The following is a 19,758-nucleotide window of genomic DNA, read 5'->3' on the forward strand; positions in this document are numbered from 1 at the left end:
TTACAATGGACCTTTTGCAGAATGTGGAAATTTCACTGAGTGTGAGAGAGAAAAACCAAAAACTGGACCAGCATATATGAACATCAAAGCTCTCAGGTCAGAGTCCAATTGCAGTTACACCTGTATAAATACGGATTTGTATTGGGCCATTAGTTCAGTGGAGTTCCTCCAGATTTACACCTGTACAACCAAGAGCAGAATTTGATCCCTTGATTTTATTTTGTGAAGAAGAGTTAATGGGCCTGATTCTGGTCTCACTTATACCAGTGTTAATTGGGCGTGAATTCACTGAAGTCAATAGAGTGACACTAATGTAAACTGGGGCCGGGGTGATCAGAATCTGGCCCTTGTTCTAGTTTTTAGTTTAGTGCAGAAAACATCAAGTACATCCAATAAAGACAGCTTTTTGGGTGTTGCTCCATAAGGGCACATTTAGTCCTCTAGGATCACGTTGATCTAAATAAGAGTCCAGCTTGTTTATTTTCTTTGGAAAAGAACTTGAAATTTCCTCTCATTCTACCCAGGTTAAATTGGGGGCAAAACCCCAAAAAGTGACAGGAGGAAATCAGAGCAGGAAGCTCAAAATATGGAGGGAACAAATTCTTTAAGCTGAACAATATTTTCTAGTAACCGCTGTTTCATTATTTGTTTGAAAAAGGAGAAAACTCATGGTCTCTGTGTAAGAATTCAGGAGAACCCTCACAATGAGGATGATCCAAGAAACATGAACCTTATTTTGCCAGAATATAGGACTTTCCATCTCAAAAGTGCACCAAGTGGTTTACAAACTCTTACCAACAGAACCATTGAAACACTGGGAGGGCACTGGTCTAGCAAACAATCCACTTCATTGCACAGCACAATAAAATAGGGATGAGAAGTTTGGCAAAGTACACCAGAGCAAACCCAGATCTTAGAACATTACTACAGGGACTTTAGTCTGTTTACAGTAAATATTTATACTGTGTCCATGGAAAGCAGAGAAGACTAAAGTCTTTAAAACTCTCAGCTTAAAGATGCAGTACGCAATCTAATTCAGAAATTCATTCCAAGATTGCAGTCAGTTACCAATTTACTAGCTGGAAGATGTAAACTAAGAGATACTGCATGCAGTATGTTCTGATGTGCCACTTAGGTGTTTGGTTCAGGTAAGCTGGAAAGAAATCTGGCCTTGAGACAGAAGATGAAAAGTCTCCAGCTAGCAATAAGATCATGATCTTTTGATAATTTTAATAATTATTTTTCTGAGAATAATTACAGGCCCTTTTCTTGGAAATTCCATCTCCAGGGTGACCAAAGTGGTTTGCTGAACTTCTAGGAGGTTAAGAACCAGGTTAAAGCAATCAGTTAAAATTATAGCCTGAGAGTCCACATCTGAGACATAGTGGAATAAATGTATTCTAAAAAAGGAGATTTGTGGCTAGGCAACTATATCTTGGTCAAAACAACCCCGGTTTCTCATCAGTATGTACTTTGCAATTATGGTAGTCTTTAGCATCCATTAACATTCTCAAAGTTCAATTTTCATTCTCCAATGCCAGTGAACTGTACTAAGATATTTCCACAACCTGCTTCTTTCATAGTCTCAGTATTGCCCCAGCTGCTTCTACAATAATGACTGTTCGCAGACACTTGCCCAGACTAACACTACAATGGAGAATGATGCCTATTTCTGACCCACGCTGGTTGCTCATTGCATCTGAAATGCTCACTAAGGTAGACTAGCTCGTGTTTGTGCTGTGCTGTGTTCTCCAGGCCCAGCCAATTTACAACTGACAATTTACAGCATTTCAGAGGCTGGCGGGTGCCTGCCTTTTTCTGCCCACGTATGGATGGCTAATATCCATTTATCTCCTTTCTGGGACAGTAACAGGAGTCACTGCCCAATCTATTGGGGTCACTGGTCTAAGCAGACTAAGGGCTTCTCTACACGTAAAGCACTGAACCTGCGTTGCTGTAGCACTTCAGTGAAGACACTAGCTACACCCATGGGACGGCGTCTCCTGTCAGAGTAGGTAATCCACCTCCGCAAGAGGCGGTAGCTAGATCAATGGGAGAATTCTCCTGTCAACCTAGTGGTGTCTACACCAGGGCTTACGTTGGTTCAACTGTGTCATTCAGGGGTGTGGCTTTTTAACACTCCACAGCAACGTAGCTATACCAACCTAATTTCCTAGAGTAGACAGGCCTAACACACACCACGAACCAAGAAGCTCAAGTTGCAGTGGGGGAGGTTTAGGTTGGATATTAGGAAAAACTTTTTCACTAGGAGGGTGGTGAAGCACTGGAATGCGTTACCTAGGGAGGTGGTGGAATCTCCTTCCTTAGAGGTTTTTAAGGTCAGGCTTGACAAAGCCCTGGCTGGGATGATTTAATTGGGGATTGGTCCTGCTTTGAGCAGGGGGTTGGACTAGATGACCTCCTGAGGTCCCTTCCAACCCTGATATTCTATTATTCTATGAAGTTCCCCCCCTACCCCCACAAACCTGGCTTCCTCCTGGTTCAGCAGTTAATTCCACACAGTCTTGTGTGCCCAAGTGACATAATCAAATAAAGAAAAGAAATCCTCCCTTATTGGCAGGATGTCCCCACAGCCCTGGTCCTCCCCTTGCCCAGGGAGTGAAGGAAAAAGAAGTCCAGGGCCTTTCCCCAGCCTCCAGTCCTTTCCTCCTTCCAAGGGGCATTCCACCCCATAAGAAACCTCCGGCTTTTCATGATTCCTAGTTCACAAGGCACAGCAGTCAGCAACACTATCCATCTGCCCAGTGGGCCACAGCTCCTCACTCCTAGCCTGATGCAGTCCCTACAGGCTGCACTTTTCTTTCCAGGGCAATGAATGGGGTTTAAGCCTTTCCTTGTTCAGCATGGATTAAAATTCACCGACCCTACCATAGTCCCCAGTCGTGCTCCCTGCAAACTGAAGGAGAGCAGGACTGGTGGTTCTTTCATGGACATCAGTTTGTGACGAGAACATGGAGACCATTATCCTAAATATCATCAGATTTTGCTGCCATAGTGTCAGTTGCTATCTGCGTAGAGTTTGATTTTAGCTAGTTGTCAAGCCAGCTGCTCAAGAGCTAGGGCAGGCTCACGACTCAGAATAAGCCTAGACCCTTGGTTGAGCCTTATAAATTTTTAGATTCTGCCTTTATTAGCAATTTGCTATCACCTGTTATTGTCTCATCCTATTTATAACTCTCCAGATAGGGAGCGAAATTCTCCTGCTGTAACTTACGGAAGATGTTTCAAGGTCTCGTTAGCCTTTGCAACATCCCCATGCAGGTTTCGCTAGCATAATAGAAGAAGGTCAGGGATGAATGAAAGATCTCAATAAAATGAGGTGTTCATGTCACATTTATGCTTGCACGCACAAGGAGATAAAGTTCCAGGAGACCTCCAGATGCTGAGATATGTGGGGAAGGCGGTCAGGAGGTCTTTATTTGATAAGTCACATTCTATGTTCCTTATTGCCTGAAGGCCAAGTTTGGTGCTAACCTCCAACCCACACCCACGCAATCCCCCTGATTTCCCTTAATGGGGCTGGACAGGGTGGATGACAGCTCTCAGTTTGGTTCTTTGTATTTAGATGCATCTCTAGTGCGGTTGCAGTGACTCTAATGCTGAAACTGCTCTGGCATTTACACAAATTGGACTCGGCGTCACAGTACAAATTACACACATTCATCTGAAAGCAGAGATCCAGGGAAAATGTAAAATGGGAAATGCCTCTTAACCACCTCGCATCTCTAATCAGTGCAAAATTACAGCTGATTTTCTCCCCCTGCCATGCTTTTAGCAAACGTTTTCTAAATGGCACTTCTCAGACCTCTGAAAGAGATATACATATTGGACTAATGCCTCTTCACATTGAAATTAATGCAAAGGCTAATGCTGCCTCTATGAGTCTAATAAGTCAATGAGATTAATGGGCCAAATTTGCCCTTGGATATACATCTGCTTCTCCTGTTTACATCAATAGAAATTGCCCGCTCACATCTGAGGGCAGAATTCGACCTTATAGTTGGAGAAAGAGAAACGTACTATTCTCTGTTTCAAAGATAGATTTTTTTTCTGAAATAACCAGAGACAGGCAATGCATTTGTACTGTGTCTACTGCTGGATACTAGCGTGTACAGAAGACCCAACCCCAATCTGTCTGGACATCCCCTCTGGGACCAGGGAGTAACACTAGGTTCCTATGCTGCTGTACTAATGGGAGGGTGTAGACTCATTATACCCTGGTCTCCTCCCATCCCCCCCCCAACCCACATCCAGTGCACCTACACAGACTAGCCATGTGTTACTCAGATAATGCACAGATAGCCAGGCTATGTCCACTGCATGACTTATATCACTTGAAAAACAGAAGTAGAAACCAAATGACACAGCCTTCCTAACAGCTGCACATCCCAGATAGACCACATCAGCCCTCTCCCCTGTATGTTGTCATTTATGGTTCTGCAGAGAAAGCATGTGAGATTTGAGGTTCTCATTGCTCCAGCATGGAACCAATTCGAACTTGGTGGTTTCATTGAGTTTGCTTGAAGATTTTGGCACTCTTTCTAACCCAAAACTGAAAGCAAAAGTTGCAAGGGGGGGGGGGAGAGGGAGAAACAGAAAAGTTGGGAAAAACATCAAAGAACAGCTTTGCATGATCTCCTACAAAGTACATCTAAAGCACTAAGAACAGAACGGGCACCACGCTCAGGTCCAAGAGCTAAGATCATCTGGGGCTCCATTCAAAGCCATTCTATTGTACCTCCTGCTGCAAAGCCCACGTCTCATTTTGTAACCTTCACCCTCCCTGACACCACCGTCCCCCACACCACCCGCTGCAAATTGATAGGTCACGGGGGGTCAGTCCCTTCGAGGGACACAGGTTATGCATCCAGAATGGGCGCTTGTGTCTGTCCAGGCTGATAATGGGTGGAGGTTTCTTGTGGAACAGGAGGAGTGGAAAATGTGTGTTCCAGCCAGGGCTGCAGTGGAACCTAGGTGGAGAAACCTCCAGGGGAAGGAACATAGGCTCTGACTCCGTGGGTTCTCCGGGGCTGGAGCACCCACAGAAAACAAAATAGTGGGTGTTCAGCACCCACTGGCAGCCCCATCGATCAGCTCCTCCACCTCCCCTCCAGCGCCTCCTGCCTGCCGGTGGTCAGCTGTTCAGCAGCATGCAGGAGGTGGGCTTTCATAACCCATGCACCCCCCTGTGGCTTTTATGCGGGATTTACATGGTGTTCCTAAGTCTGCTGCTAGAGAGCAGGAGAGATGCACCCAGCTGCAGTGGACTATTGCCCGACGCTCAGCAGCGTTGTTCTGCTAAGGGAATGGGTGTCAGTTAAACACAGGAAAGCCAAGAAGCTTCAGCAGCCACTGGCTGTTGATTTGTCTTACCAGGTTGCCTTCATCATCACCGTCATCGTCGTCCAAAGGGAGCTGATGTAACAAGACTCCCGGGGAGGTTTTCCCATTGCAGTCTTGATGCTCTGATGCAGCGGTCCGGCTGCTGTGCATGCTGCTGGTTCGGTACAGGGAAGGCACCTGCAAGGTATCTTGGAGATCGAACGAGCCTTTAGTTTCCAGCGACGCCATGCGGTGAGGTAAAGAGCCATTAACGCTCCCAGTCCGGCTGGACCTCTCCTCGTCTGAGCTTTCCCCTTCCTCTGAACTCTCCTTTCCATTCCCAGACAAGAGGGATTTGCGCTCCCCACTCTGGCTCCGACGTTTCAGGCTGGGAGCCCGCCCCAGGCTGTTCCAGCTTGACCTGCGACTATTCCAGCTGCTGGCTGCGCTCCAAGAGCTATGGGGGGAGCTCTGTATGCTGGACTGAGGAAGGGACAAGAACATGAAGAGAGTCAACCCAGCATCACTGCCACCATCTCATGCTTGTTCCCAATGGACAGGCCTAGAAATACCAAGGCAGCGAGCGCAGTATAAACACCTAGACAGACAGAGCCCACACAGCTGGAAACAGCCGCACAAACCAAACAGAAACAAAGCAGCCACAAAGGGTGATCAAGAAGATGAGCTGCATACCGGTGATTTGAGTTCATAGGCATTGGGATCCATGGAGACACTGCTGGCCCTGCGAGATTCATAGCCCTGAGCTGCATCTCCAAACATGGCACTTTTTGGCATTGGCATTGGGGTGGCAGCTGTGTGGATGATAAGGGGTGGGGTCAGGCTCTTCTTCAGCTCCGGGAGGTCACTCAGTACCATCACTGGAAGTAACAAGGAGTTTTTAAAGATACTGCAGCTCTAGGAACATTCAATAAACCATCATTCTCCATCACCCTTCAGGTTGCATCCAAAATCAGGGTGACAAAGGACGCGATGGCCCTAAAGGAGCCAGCTCTAATCAGAACATGGGCCAATAACACAATTTCACAAAAAGGAAAGAAGTCTTCAATTAATGGGACAAAGGAGATTTTTAATGAGTGAGTGGGAGGTTGGGTTTTTGTTTTAAAACCAGAAATTGAATGGCACAGGGGCTCAAATAAACTTGTTTACAAGATCAGCAGCCAAGAACAGACATTGATTTGTCATCTGCTGCTTCAGGAGCGCCAGCAATCTGCCAACCATGCCTCCCCAACTTCCCCCTTCCATTAATTTCTTTCGTCTCCCCCCACGCTTTGCTCCCCACAATGTCCCACTCTCTCTTCCTGTAAGCTCTTTCCCTGCTTCCTCTCCCTATGCTCTTCTTCCCCAGTTCTCTTCCCCTTCTGTACTCCTTCCTCCACATTCCTTCAACTGAAGTCCTACAACACTGCTGAGGGTGCTCTGCGGCCCCACACTCTCCCTCTTTCCCCCTGAGCTTCGATGCCCCCAGTTTCTCCTCTTCCGACCTCCCCAAATCTTCTACCTCGTGGACAATAAATATGTCTCCCAGCAAAGCCCACCCTGACCATTCCCTGTGCCCGCTCTCCAAGCATTAGTGCATCACAGCTCTGCTGCCTGTCAAAGTGCGAACTACAGACAGCAGCTCCCTGCTGTTTCCTTCCCCAGTTATAAACCCCATATCCATAGTATATGGGCTGGTTCTTGGGCTTTACTGGGAGATAACGGACTAACACCATTACATGTATTTGCCTTTGTGTCATGTTCCATGACTCATATTTAAAATCAGTTATACCTTGACAGAGTCTGCAATGGCCCGAGATACTGCTTAAACACTTCCCCAAGAAGGGCTTTCCTCCTTTGGACACGTTGTGTCTCCTATCAAGTGAGGTTGCCTAGAAGGACTAATTTCCAGTGTGGTTACTTACAGGCTGGGTTTGACAAGTTTTTCTTAAGTCCACCCTCTTCTTCCAGGCTATGAGGGAAAAGATCCCCCTCAGAATCAGACTTAGAAGCATCTCCCTAGAGCAAAACAGAGCAGCTTAGCAACCAGGATAATTGGCTATGGGTATGGAAATGCCTTCTGAACAATGGGTCCCATCTCCAAAAACACACCTACTGATCTACTGAAATTAGTACCACAATGGGACATCACCTTCCACACAATGAGGCATGCACATATTTATACCACATACTGTTAACTATACTCCCAACAGGCAGAGCTACCCGAAAAGCAGCCAAGGGCTGGGGTCAGAAGACAACCACTTGACCTCCTCTGCTGGAGTTGCACACTGGGCAGACACTAGGGAAAGGACATAAACCTGATGAATGTTCTTTGGATGAAAAACTGACCCTCCTTGTCCTTGACCATTAATCTAGGGATGGGATTAGAACTGTTTACATACAAGCACTGAACACAGCTCTTTCCAGTGAAGCTTAGAGGAAATAATCCAAACTTCAGCAAGTGGGATAAACAGTGGACTGTAGGTTTCAGCAGATAACTGGGGTCTGTCTCTGAAAAGTTACATAAAGTGCCATAAGAGCACTTGGTATGTAATAGAGCAGATTCCAAAGGGAGACAACGCAAAACAGCGAATTAGGCTTCCCCAAGGTGTCCATTTCACCCAATACTAAGTGGTATAACCATCCTATTTATTTAGGGAGGGTTGTGTCCTGTTGTACAATTTAGAATGCAAGGAGTTGACGAGGGGTTTCTCCTTTTGATCTTGGTCTGTCATCAGAAACCTATCCAGGAAACCAACTCGAGTCCCCCTTGAATGGTGTGTTAAAAAATTTACCATTGCTCAAGGCTTCCATTGCTTATTGTGCTCTGCCAATGCCTAGCTCAGACAATGCCCACATCTGACACAGACCGAATCAAAGCCTTCCCAGCTCAGCCCTTTTTGATTCTGTCCATTGGCACTGAGGAAAAATACTTAGGGTGTGGTATAATCGCAATACATCAGCCAGGAATGGAGCTTGCCAGAATTATTTCCACCTGAAGGGGGGTGACTTACTGCTGAAACCATTATTCTGGCAAAATGGCCCCCTCCCTTAGTATGATGTATCTTGGGGAGGGGAAGGGGGAAGAGTGGAAATGCAATGACAAGAAAGAAGCCAAGCAGAATCTTACTTTAGCTCTAGGAGAATCTAGGTGCACAAGAGAACCCAGCACCTACAGTGAAGACTAAGCTGCACCACTAACCCTGGTCCACCCTAATGAAGTTTGGTGCTTGGGTACATGTTTGATTTTAAAAGCCAGAACAGGCTCTAGCTAGGAAAGTGCTAGAGTGGCAGACTGAAGGAGATAACATTCAATACAAGACCCAGGCCTGCGCTCCTTACTCAGGCAAAGCCCACCTAGAAACTCAATGGGAGTTTTGTTTGACTAAAGAGTCCAGGGTTGGGCCCACATTCTCAAAGGAAAACACCCTTTCTTTGGTTCAGCCTAACAGTTATGTTTTCTCCAATCACACCATGGACTCTCTCAGAGAAGTGTCATCACAAAAACAGAGAGCGTGAAAGGAAGCCCTTGCCTTTTAAAATTTCTTCCTGTCCTGCAGGATCACCCTGTTACTTGAGGAAACTCACCCTGCAAGGCCGGTAGTACTTTAAAGGGCCAGGACTGCCACTTTCAAGAAGGAATATTAAATTAACATTGGCTTGAATTTAGATGAATTTTTAAATTCTCTGCCTCTTTATTGGAATGTGGACTTCAAATATTCTCTCCCAGAAAGCCTGCCACTTCATTTCTCCTTAATGGGTCATTAAAAACTAATGAGTAATGCAAATAGGTTTCATTACTTAATTTGTGTTCCTCAAATATTCTGTCACTGACAAGGGGTGCACTCTCGGGTGCGGTAAGAGATGCACATTAATAAGGAGGAGCAGGACCACGCGGGGATTGCAAACTTCCGTCCCCACAGCACCAAACCCCATCATTTTGAAGCATCCCACTCTAGCTGTAACAGAATATATCATCACCCCCTTTAATACAGCGTGTGATATATTAAGTGCGGCTGCAGGCAAGCATCTCACCGCAGGGCCTCGTGGTCATTACCTGTTCTTTTGCTCCCAGTTTGCCTTTCTGGATGGAAAAGGGTTTATGAGAGAACATGGAGTTAAAATTCCTTTGAAATATGAGAGAACGTTGAGATGGACCATATGGCACAGTGGCTATATCAGCATGTACGAAAGAGGGCAGAATGTACCTGAACACACTAGAAAGTGCCTTTGTGCTAAAGTAAAAGCCAGAGCTTCCAGGACAGAAAAGAAGTGAAAAAGAAAAGATGCATGAGAAGGGAAGGGTCAGGTGGGTAAAGGGCAGGGGAGACAGGGTTTGGTTTGTGCTCGGTTTCATAGTTTCACAAATTTTAAGGCCAGAAGGGACCATTATGATCATCTAACCTGACCTCCTGCATAACACAGGCCAGAGAATGTCACCCAGCGATTCCAGCATCCAGCCCATAAATGCCTGGTGGAGCTAGAGCATTTCTTCCACCAGTGACTACCGCAGCTGCCTCAATGCTAATATTGACTTCTCCAGAGCACAGCGCTCTGACACACAAGTGTCCACAGACAGCCTTGATTCTAGGTCCTTTCAGTCTTTGGCAGTTCTCGCCACTCCGCCACATGCAGCTAGAGGGGCTGGGGCAGACGTGCATGAGGTGGGTGAGGTTTTGTCCGGAAGCAGGGAGCAGCGTGCGTGATCAGGGAGGTGTTTGATAAGCATGCCTGGGAAACAGCATCATCCATGCCTCGGGTTTACAAGGGGCAGGCGGAAGGGGAGGGGGGTTAAAAGAGGCATCGAGGCCTGTACAGAAAAGATGCAGGAAGCCAGAACAGTTTCAGGTGATACTGGGGAGTCTGTGTTGACCTGTCTGACTCCACAAAGAAGAAAGAGACTTAAAATCAAGGCTTGCTTGACAATGACGACAAAAGGAACGACAGCTACTACAATGAGAACAGCGTCATGGTGTGTGAGCAGTCACCACAGAGAGAGACAACTACCAAACGGCGCATTTGGGTGGGTTCATGCTGAGTTCTTACGTACCACCGACGAGTCGACAGGCAGCTGAATACAGCTTAACTGCCCACTCGCGTCTTCTCGCTTGGTGATTTCCTGAAGTAAAAATGGGGGAAGGGGGCGAGGGGTTGATTTTTTTACAATTTCAGCATCAAAATTGAGAGTGGATCAAAAAGAGAGAGAGAGAAAGAGAAAAGGAAGCAAAGTAAAAAGAAAAAAGGGTAGAGAAGGGTAATGTGTACCCATCAGCGACAATTTCATACCAAGATTAAAAAGCAGAATAGGTCACAACACACTGGACTAGTCAGATGCGGCTGACTTTGTTCAGTGCAAGGAAAGGATGAAAGATAGCGCAGCCCTTAGAAGAGATCATCCTTACCTTTAAAATAAGTGTTTCAAAAGGAGTATTTGATTTAGCTCCAACGTGAGAGCTGTTCACGTTAATGAAATACCATCAGATTATTAAAACCATGTATGCTCAGGTTTTTTGTGGCTGCAAAATGAGATCTGTATTTATTATGCTGTCATTAGGCAGCAATGCATGTTTTTAATTAACATATAATACTGATCCCGTTAAAGCCAAATGAAATAGCTAGTTCAAGGGAAGCCATCAGAAACTTTTATAGATTAGATATGTTGTTACTCTGACTGGGCCCAATCAAATCTCATTGAAATCAGTGGGCACTTGATCTATTGACTTCAGTGGGTTTTGGATCAGGCCCTGTGGGTTGTGCCTGAGTAATGACTCTAGGATTGGGCCCCCAATACCTCAAAAACAACATTTTCGTACCTACTTTATCCTTTTCCACTTGGAAAACACTTATCAGTACTCCTCTTTGCATTTGCCCTTCCATACGGAAAGTTGACTTGACAGACTTGTGTTTACTTCTCAGCATATTCAAGCATGTTTGGAGACACGTGCAGCTTTGGGAAAGCATTTTTAAATTCAGCTGCACATTACAGAGGCAGTAAGAGGAGTTTGTATATTATTTTTGGTGTCTCTCTCACCTATCACACTGAGATCTTGGCGCAGGTTATGAGCTGAGTAAAATTTTTCAATCAACATTTTGCTATGAAAAATGCAGATTCAGGTCAACCAAAAAAACCAAACCAATGTTGTGTATATTCTGTAGGTTTTGGTGAAATTGTTTCAGTCAAATAAAAAAACCCCAAACCCTAATTTTTTTAAAAAGCAAAATGTTTTGTTTCAACATTTTCTAAACAAAACATTTTGACTTTTCCTTTTGAAATTACTTTTTATTTCAAAATTACCTTTAATTTTAAAAAGGGAAAGAAATCTCAATCTAAGCACAAGGTTTATTTGACCCAAAACATTTTTTTTATTTTTTGATTCACCAAACAATTCAAAAAAATGTTATTTCTGTTGAACCCAAAACAATTTTTCCCTGATTTTTTGAAATTGCCAATGAATTGAAAAATCCATTATTTGCACAGCACTTGCTATGACAACTGGGCTAATTTCTTGGCAATGAGGTACTGGATTTTGCATCCCTCTATACATTAGAACAATATTTAAGAACAGTAAGTTAAAATTTGGATCCAAACAGGGATAGCAATGTCTTTCCAAGCATATATTGTACATATAATTTAAAGTATTATCAAATTTGATTCTAATAAAAAGACACATGAATAACCCAGCAAAAGATTAAACACACAATTATCCTTCATAAGGATAATCCCAATGAAACTGACTAGAGTGTAAAAAGTAAAGGATGTGACAAAAATACAGTACAAAATCTAAATAATTGATGAGTGAAAATTGATTGTTTTCTTCTGTTTGAGTCCCAGGAGAAGTCAAGGTTCTGTTGTCTCAGACTGTTTAGCCATGGTCTGGTACTACACCACAGACTCTGGGTTTTTATCTTTGTTAATGTATAAAGCACGCAAGTGTTCTGCATTCATACACTACCCCGTCCTCACTGAACCTTGGTTGCCTTGTGATGGGAAAGGTGGAATTAAAGAACAACAGACACAAAGAAGGGAGATGAGACAAACTAGCAACTGAGGATTGCCAGAGACAAGAAAAGAAACCAAAGGGAACATGAAATTGAGAGGATTACCAATGGAAGAATATGCTTCAGAGATAACATTATCATGAAGTCCCTCAGGAGAGAAGCTTTATGTCTGACAAAAAGCTCTCTTACCAGGAGTCATTGTTTGTTTCAGAGATAAATCCCCAGGGCAGAGACTGGATAGTTCACTCAAGTAATATCGTGTTAGCAACTCTATCAAATGGAGTCACACAGCTCATCTTTCACACCTTAGAGCTGCTGTGGTTTCAGGCACAAATTCTGAATCTAAGTAATTCACAGAATGTACATTAAAGAAACCCCAGGCTGCAGAAAATCCTGTGTGTGCCCTTTGCGTGCAATAGCCAGGTTACAACGAAATACAGGGATCTCTGTTGAAAGTTTGGAATGGGTTCTTTTTCTTTCTTAACCACATATGTACATCTGCTGCTTAGCAACCAAAAGGCCTGCAAAGGCATGCACTAACATTAACAAGGTGTTTGCAGCTGGAGGAAAGGCACTCAAGGATTGGAGAGATAAAGGCAGGAGCAACACACTCTGTGAAGAAATCTGAAGGACAATGAAATAAAAAAAAAAACAAATTACCAGGAATAGAGGGTCAAGGACCCAGGAATGATCACCTGAGAGAAAAGCTTGGTGTTATTTTCAACAGGAGATGATCTCATCTAATTTCACTTAGGAGATGGCCCCCTGGTATGCGTGGTAGCAAGAAATGGAAACATTTTTGGTTGTAAAGCTGAATAAAATGGTCAGGAGCAGATCCTCAGCTGATGTAAGGAAATGTAGCTCTACTGAAGTCAATAGAGTAATGCCGGTTTACACCAGCTGAGGATCTGTCTCACCATATCCAGCAAAAATCCACTCTACCTACCTGCCTGCCTAAGAAAAACTGCTGTTGAACTGAGGTTTGTACACAAGATTTCATTTTACGAGAAGACTACAGCGAACGTCTTATCATTCACATGAGGAAGGGGGAGATGACCATATATTACAAAAGTCTGAGACACAAAAGGGCCAAATTCCAATCATAAGTGACACTGGTGTAAATCTGGAGTAACTTCATCAGTATCAATGAATAGGAATGACACAAACTTAACAGATATCAGAATTTGGAACTAAGACCCGAGGCCAGGTTTTGGCCTCAGTTACATCAGTGCAAGACTCTGATTAAGGGATGCGCTTAAGCACATGCTTAACTTTAGGTATGTGTATACATACCATTGACTTCAAGTTAAGCATGTGTGTTAGTGCTTTCCGGAATTGGGGCCTAAATCAGGCGTAACTCCCATCTTTAATGGAGTCACTCCGGATTTACAGTAGTGGTTTTAAGATCAGAATCTGATCCCTCCATTCCAATGTCTAGAGGCAAACTAATTTCCTCAAAAAACAACTGGATTTGCACTCTCAGTGAAATGCTGTTATGCTGTTTTTAAAAAGTTAGGTCCTTTTCTTTACTGGTAGTTGCAGCAAGTGATATTTCAATCAGGTGGCCATTCTAGAATCCGTGAACAAGACTGACCAGAGAGAGGTTGAGTTTCAAGTCAGACATCACTGCACAAGAGAACAAGTTGTTGGGTTTTTTTGGTTTTTTTTACCCGTGCTTACTTTTACTTAGGCAAAGTACATGCCACCTCCTGAAAAGAAATCTTTTGTTCAGAAGAACATGACAGTGACCTTAACTCCATTTTCCATAACAGAGCAGACAACTTCCAGAGAGAGATGGATATAATAATAGGCAATTCAAAACAACACACTAACCCAGTGTGAATGACAACACACATACCTACAGCCTCATTCCAGAACTATATAACAAATTATCCCCTTAAACGGCACTTGGAAAATATCAAAACAATCAGGTTGTATAAATAGCTAGTTATGGTGTGATGGATTATTATGGCACAGGGAGCTGACAAACTTTAATGTTTATTATTTCCTCAACACACGTATCCATCAGCTGAGACATCGCTCTAAATTACAGCCTGTACTACTAGATACTGATGAATAGTGCTGGCTTGTACTTCCTTATCTAAGCCCTTCTGCAAAGTGTAAAGTTCTCTCTTCTCCTTCTTTATGAACATTTTTATTTTATTTTATTTTATTTGCTTCTGTTAGCCTGTAGAGACCTGGGTCATAGGCAGCCCTGGTTGTCTGCTAGTTTCAGGGAGTCTGTTATATATTCATTCACCATGAACTGCATAGTTAGAAAGACACAGGGGTCAAGTTCAATTCAGATCTAAGACCTCTTTGCTGACTTCCCATAGATACTTATGGAAGGTAGAGGATATTTAACAGAGGCTCCCAGCCCTGAGACTCAATTGACAGCCTAGGAACAATGAAGTGTAAAAATGTGCTAAAGTGTCACTGAGCAGCAAGCAGGAAGAGATCCACAACACAGACTATCCAAAGAGATAATAATGTCACTAATCTCACCAGCCTGCATAACTTTACAGGGATGGCTTTTAATCTGACTCCCAAACACAATGAAGCCCTTTCAAAGACATTCTTAGAGCATTTTATTCCATCAGCACTGACTGACTCACAGCTGAATCCTTGCAATTATATTAATGCTAACATAGCTTTTCATTTAAGCTCAGTTAAACAGCCTGGTTTATTGCACTTGGTCCTAGCTAAGAAACAGAAAAAATAAGAGCTAATTTTTTCTCCCCCCCCCCTCTATTTAAGTTAATCAGTTTCCCTTTTGTAAATCTAAATTCCAGATGGATGTTGGTTCTAGACCCTCCCTCGCTCTGGAAACAAAGAGATAAAGAGGGGAGCCTCCAAAAGGTTTTACCTCAGTCTGGAAACCTTCCACCAGGATGGCCACCAATAGATTGAAGAGAACGTAATTCCCAAACGTCATGAGGGCGATGAAGTAGAGAGCAGCCCAGGAAGAGGTAGATGCCATGCCGTTGTAGAGGACCTTGTTCCAGTCTTCTTGAGTCAGGATCTATAGAGAAGGGACACCGTGAGCAAGAAGGGACATCACAACAGTCCAACATTCACTAGTAACCCAGTGTTTGGGTTATTGACTAGGGACACTCATCTTTCCTACATGCTCTTACTTATGCTCCAGGTTGGCAGAGCTGTAGGTCTTCAGCCTTAAAACAGGCGAACACCCTACTCTTGGGGAAACCAGCACGCTGGTAATATGTAATACTAATGCTGTAAAATTGCTGCTTCTCAACAGCCCTGTAAGGGAGAGAAGTGCACTCACGTTCCAGATGGGCACAGAAGGATTGTTACTTAGCTCAGGTCACCCAATGAATCACAGAAAAGGCAGGGATAGCACCTGATTCCCTGCCCTCCCCCCCCGCCCTTCCCCACACGCTAACCACAAGGGCCGCAAGCTGCCCTAACTCTGTGCATGGAACTCCAGTTTATATCAAGGTCCATACAGAGCTTTAAATGACTGCCATGTAGCATGCACTGGCATTTTGTTCTCTCTGTAAAGACAGATGAAGATCCACCTAAGACTTGGAATACACAGTCCAGATTTGCCAACAGCAATACATTACACAGTATGAATTATTGCCATAAAGCAGATTCTCCTCACTATGGAGAATCCAGGCTGGCTGTCTTGCTTTGAAGCTCTCACTGGACTTGTGTCAGCCTTGCTCGCAGACCTGTCCTTTTACTCATACTAATTACCCCTCTGTCACGCCTCACAATCTTACCACTGCTCCTGCAAGAGCCTTCTCTTCTGCAGCTTTTGGCATCTCCTGGAGTTCCCCTTTCATCCGATCTCCATTTATTGTCTTGTATCATCAGAAAACGTTTCCACCTCCCCACCCGCATTGATACATTTTGGTTTCTCTCCCCCGCAGCTATTAGTTTTATTGAGCTCTGTAGGGCATTGTGGAAAGCAAACCTAAACTCTTCCACCTCCCCCCCCCCACACCCCTTACAGACCCAAAGTGTGTGCTTGGTAAGGAGTTCTTGCTGTTGTACCTGGAAAACAGTGACAATGGCCCACAGCAAGGAGTCAAAGTTCTTCCTGTCTGGCAGGGTGTCTCCATCTCGCTCTGAAGCAAACTTACAGCCAAAGAGATGCATCCCCAGGATACTGAGCACAAGAAGAAGGCAAGACAGGGTTGAAGATGATGTTGAGAGAGCAGCATAAAGTGGTGGACCTCTGTGTCTCAGGATACTGTCTGCCTAGCAAACAGATATTGGGAGCAAAACTTCCCTCCATGGAAGAAAGAGAGCCTTAATTTGCTTCCTGCCAACTCTCCCATTAGTATATCTTGGGCAAGGCCAGCCTTACCCCTGTATATTAGGGACAGGCTCATCCGGGGTAGGATTTCAAGCAGGTTTGACTTATTAGAAAGATCGGAGTCATTTTCAATATCTGCACCTGGGTTTGGATTTCCAACACCCCCAAAGTTCTGGGCTGCTTGAATCTCAAGTGGATCCAATCCCAAACCTTTTGCACAGAGAGAAAAGGCAAACAAATGATGCAAAGGGGATAAAAGAACCATGTGTGAATGAGAGTGACTTGGTTGGGTTTATTCTAGGCACATTCCCTTCTCTGCCCTTTGAAAGACAGTGTTTTGGTTAAGGCTTCTGGCTTGCTCTCTGGACAGTAGCAGGAACGTGATGTCATATGCTTGCTGCCTTGGGGTGATGCCCATGGAGGAATCACCCAACAGAAGGGATCTCCCTTGAGAACACCCTCACAAACACAGACATGACATTTGGCAAGAATTGCAAGATTCCAGCCAGGGGCTAATCTGCAGTGCCCATACCCGTTATGGAGGCTACTGTGCTTCTCATTCAGCAGTTCACTTCAAGAGACCACAGTCAGAGTTATTTACTTTTGTGAGCAATCATGAAACCTATGGATTCTCTTCACATTCTCGTGTAGTCCCTGGACCAGAAACTTAAAGTACAGAGCCAGGGCAGGGCATGAAAGGAAATCAGAGTCTTTGCCACATACTCACCTAAAGATGAAGATGAAAAGCATCAGTAACATGCAGAAGGTGGCCACATTGTCCATGGTCTTCATAAGGACCACTAGCTGGCGCTGGAGGGCAGGCATGAAGCGGACCAGCTTCAGGACTCGCATCAGACGGAACGTCCGCAGAACTGACAGGCCCCCACCTTGCTGTCCCACTATCTCCCAGACACTAAGGAAGAAAAGAGATTTACAGTGTGGGCCTTAGTGTGGAAAAGGAAGCACTGAACATAAATGCATGTAGACAGCAACGAGAGAAAGGCAGAGAGAAGTGAAAGGAAAGATCCGCTCTCCAAGCTGGTGAAGCTCAGAGAAAACAGGGATGTGAAGTAGGGAGCCTGTCAGGAAGGTCTGTATGGACAGTGCCTTCTGATACCTGAATTAGTGTCAGATTTGCAAAGAGTGGAGTCCCATTAGAGCATGCCAAAAACATGCCTGTAAATCACTGAGTGCATCTGCATGCACAATTACAGTGTCCGCATGTGCCCAGTAGGCACAAAAACCCAACAAGACATTTGTCAGCTAAAGCTATTTCGGGTCTAAACTTCCCCAATATCTGGAGGTGTTTGGATCCAGGATTTGTTGTTTAGGGCTCTCTCTAGAAAAACAAACAAAATCGAAACCAAGCAACCAAAAACCCACAAAGCAAGCCATGGCATGTAGGGGTGTGGGCGGTCATTTGTCTATAGGTATGTTTGATAATATACAGTAGATGGTATAAAATATGTCGCAGCAAATTAATCAACACTGCAGAGGGAACCAGTGATGGTCCATTATGGTTCTTACAGATGGTGAAAATATGATCCAAGGATTCAAATTCATGATATTAATGATGCACAGAAGTCAGAGAGACGGGGTGTGTATACTTTGAGGTGCGGGGGAGGAATATGAAAGAGGAACTCAGAAATAGGCATAGATATGAGGGAGCTGAAAGGACAAATGCTATTAAATAAGGCTCTGAATGAGGTATCACAAAAAATCATGGCTGGGCACACGGAAAACTTTGGCCAAGGGCCATTATACTAAGGATAGCTGTGTATATAATAAACTACCAAAGACAGGAACAAGGTGGGTTGCTACAGAGTTTTCAAAAGAGTAGAGAATTTATGGAGAAACAACAATATGGGGTACAAAAGCTAACACAGGAGCACAGGGGCCTAAGTGACCCAGAAAGGCCATTCTATCCATTATCCTCTGTTTTAATTCAACTGTCCAGTTAAGAGAAACCCTTGTAAGCAGAACACCATGCTTGTACCTGATCACTACAATGATCCCATCAAAAATGTTGTATGGATTTTTGATGTAGCCAAATGGACCATACACGAGGACTTTCAGCAGCATCTCCAGGGCAAAGAGGCTTGTGAAGACAATATTGCTGATCTCCAGGGCATTGGTGAGTTCCTCAGGCTGCGATTAAGAACAAAAAAAAGGGGGGGGGAAGTAGTTACATGATACAAATCTACTCTCTAGAGGTGCTCAGATTTAGACCACAAAATAGACCAGGGCCAATTACAGGAGGATGCAAATAGTAATGTAAAGTGCATGTCACTAAAAGTGTAATTTATAGCTGAGTAAAAGATCAAGATAGCAGATGGAAAAACTCCAACGACAGTGTAAGATATAGCACTTATTATAGATTATAGAGGTAAATCCACCCATTAACTCCACATTAACTACAGTGTCACCACTTTGATGCCTGGTGTGATGCCAACAACCATAGTCATTCTTGCTGGTGCAACAGTCCTTAGTAGACCATGTGCATTTGATTGATTGATACTGTAACAGGAGGAGACAGTTGTAACACTGTCCAACAGAGAAATTGAGCATTATCTGTAACTCACACACAGATTATCCAATACAGAGGGGCAAACCAGAGTGTTTTCTCATACCCATCAATTATGGGTCTATTCTTTAATTTACTAGGTATCTTAATCTTACATAAAGACTAAAGCTAAGATTTTCAAAAGTCATTAGTGATTGTAGGTTCCTAACTTGAGATGCCTCAAAGGAACCTGACTTCCAGAAAGTGCTGAGCACCCTCAATATGATATAGCTTTAAGGTGTCTCAAATTGAGAACCTAAAAATGGAGGTACCCCAAAATCATTAGACACTTTTGAAAATCTTACTCTGCACCTACTCTCTAAACAGAATTAGGCAAAGATACAAGCAACTGGCAACAGGGTCTTATAATGGGAAGGATCAGGAAACCTTAATAATAGGTGGGGCTACCAGGCCTGCGTATAATACTTTGAGCTTCTCTAGTGCCTTTCACCCGGGGATCTCAAAGCACTTTACAAACACTAATTAAGCCTCTTGATATCCATGTGAGCTAGGCCCCAATTATGATAAACACATTACAGAAGAGTAAATGGAGGCACAAAGAGTGAAT

At 44.0% G+C, this 19,758-nt stretch overlaps 1 protein-coding gene across 1 annotated transcript in view; it reads right to left on the reverse strand.

Moving 5' to 3' along the window:
• CACNA1G (calcium voltage-gated channel subunit alpha1 G) overlaps nt 1-19,758 on the reverse strand; it is a 282,700-nt gene that overhangs the window by 69,085 nt on the left and 193,857 nt on the right. Inside the window, exons 10-17 of the mRNA XM_073310526.1 lie at nt 18,624-18,775; nt 17,355-17,540; nt 16,363-16,477; nt 15,206-15,361; nt 10,391-10,459; nt 7,266-7,359; nt 6,037-6,221; nt 5,395-5,826 (exon numbers count right to left, since the gene is read on the reverse strand). Of these exons, the coding sequence (XP_073166627.1) occupies nt 5,395-5,826; nt 6,037-6,221; nt 7,266-7,359; nt 10,391-10,459; nt 15,206-15,361; nt 16,363-16,477; nt 17,355-17,540; nt 18,624-18,775 (1,389 nt within the window). The remainder of the gene's footprint in view (nt 1-5,394; nt 5,827-6,036; nt 6,222-7,265; nt 7,360-10,390; nt 10,460-15,205; nt 15,362-16,362; nt 16,478-17,354; nt 17,541-18,623; nt 18,776-19,758) is intronic.

Source organism: Lepidochelys kempii, chromosome 14 (assembly GCF_965140265.1).
Source record: "Lepidochelys kempii isolate rLepKem1 chromosome 14, rLepKem1.hap2, whole genome shotgun sequence".
NCBI lineage: Eukaryota > Metazoa > Chordata > Testudines > Cheloniidae > Lepidochelys > Lepidochelys kempii.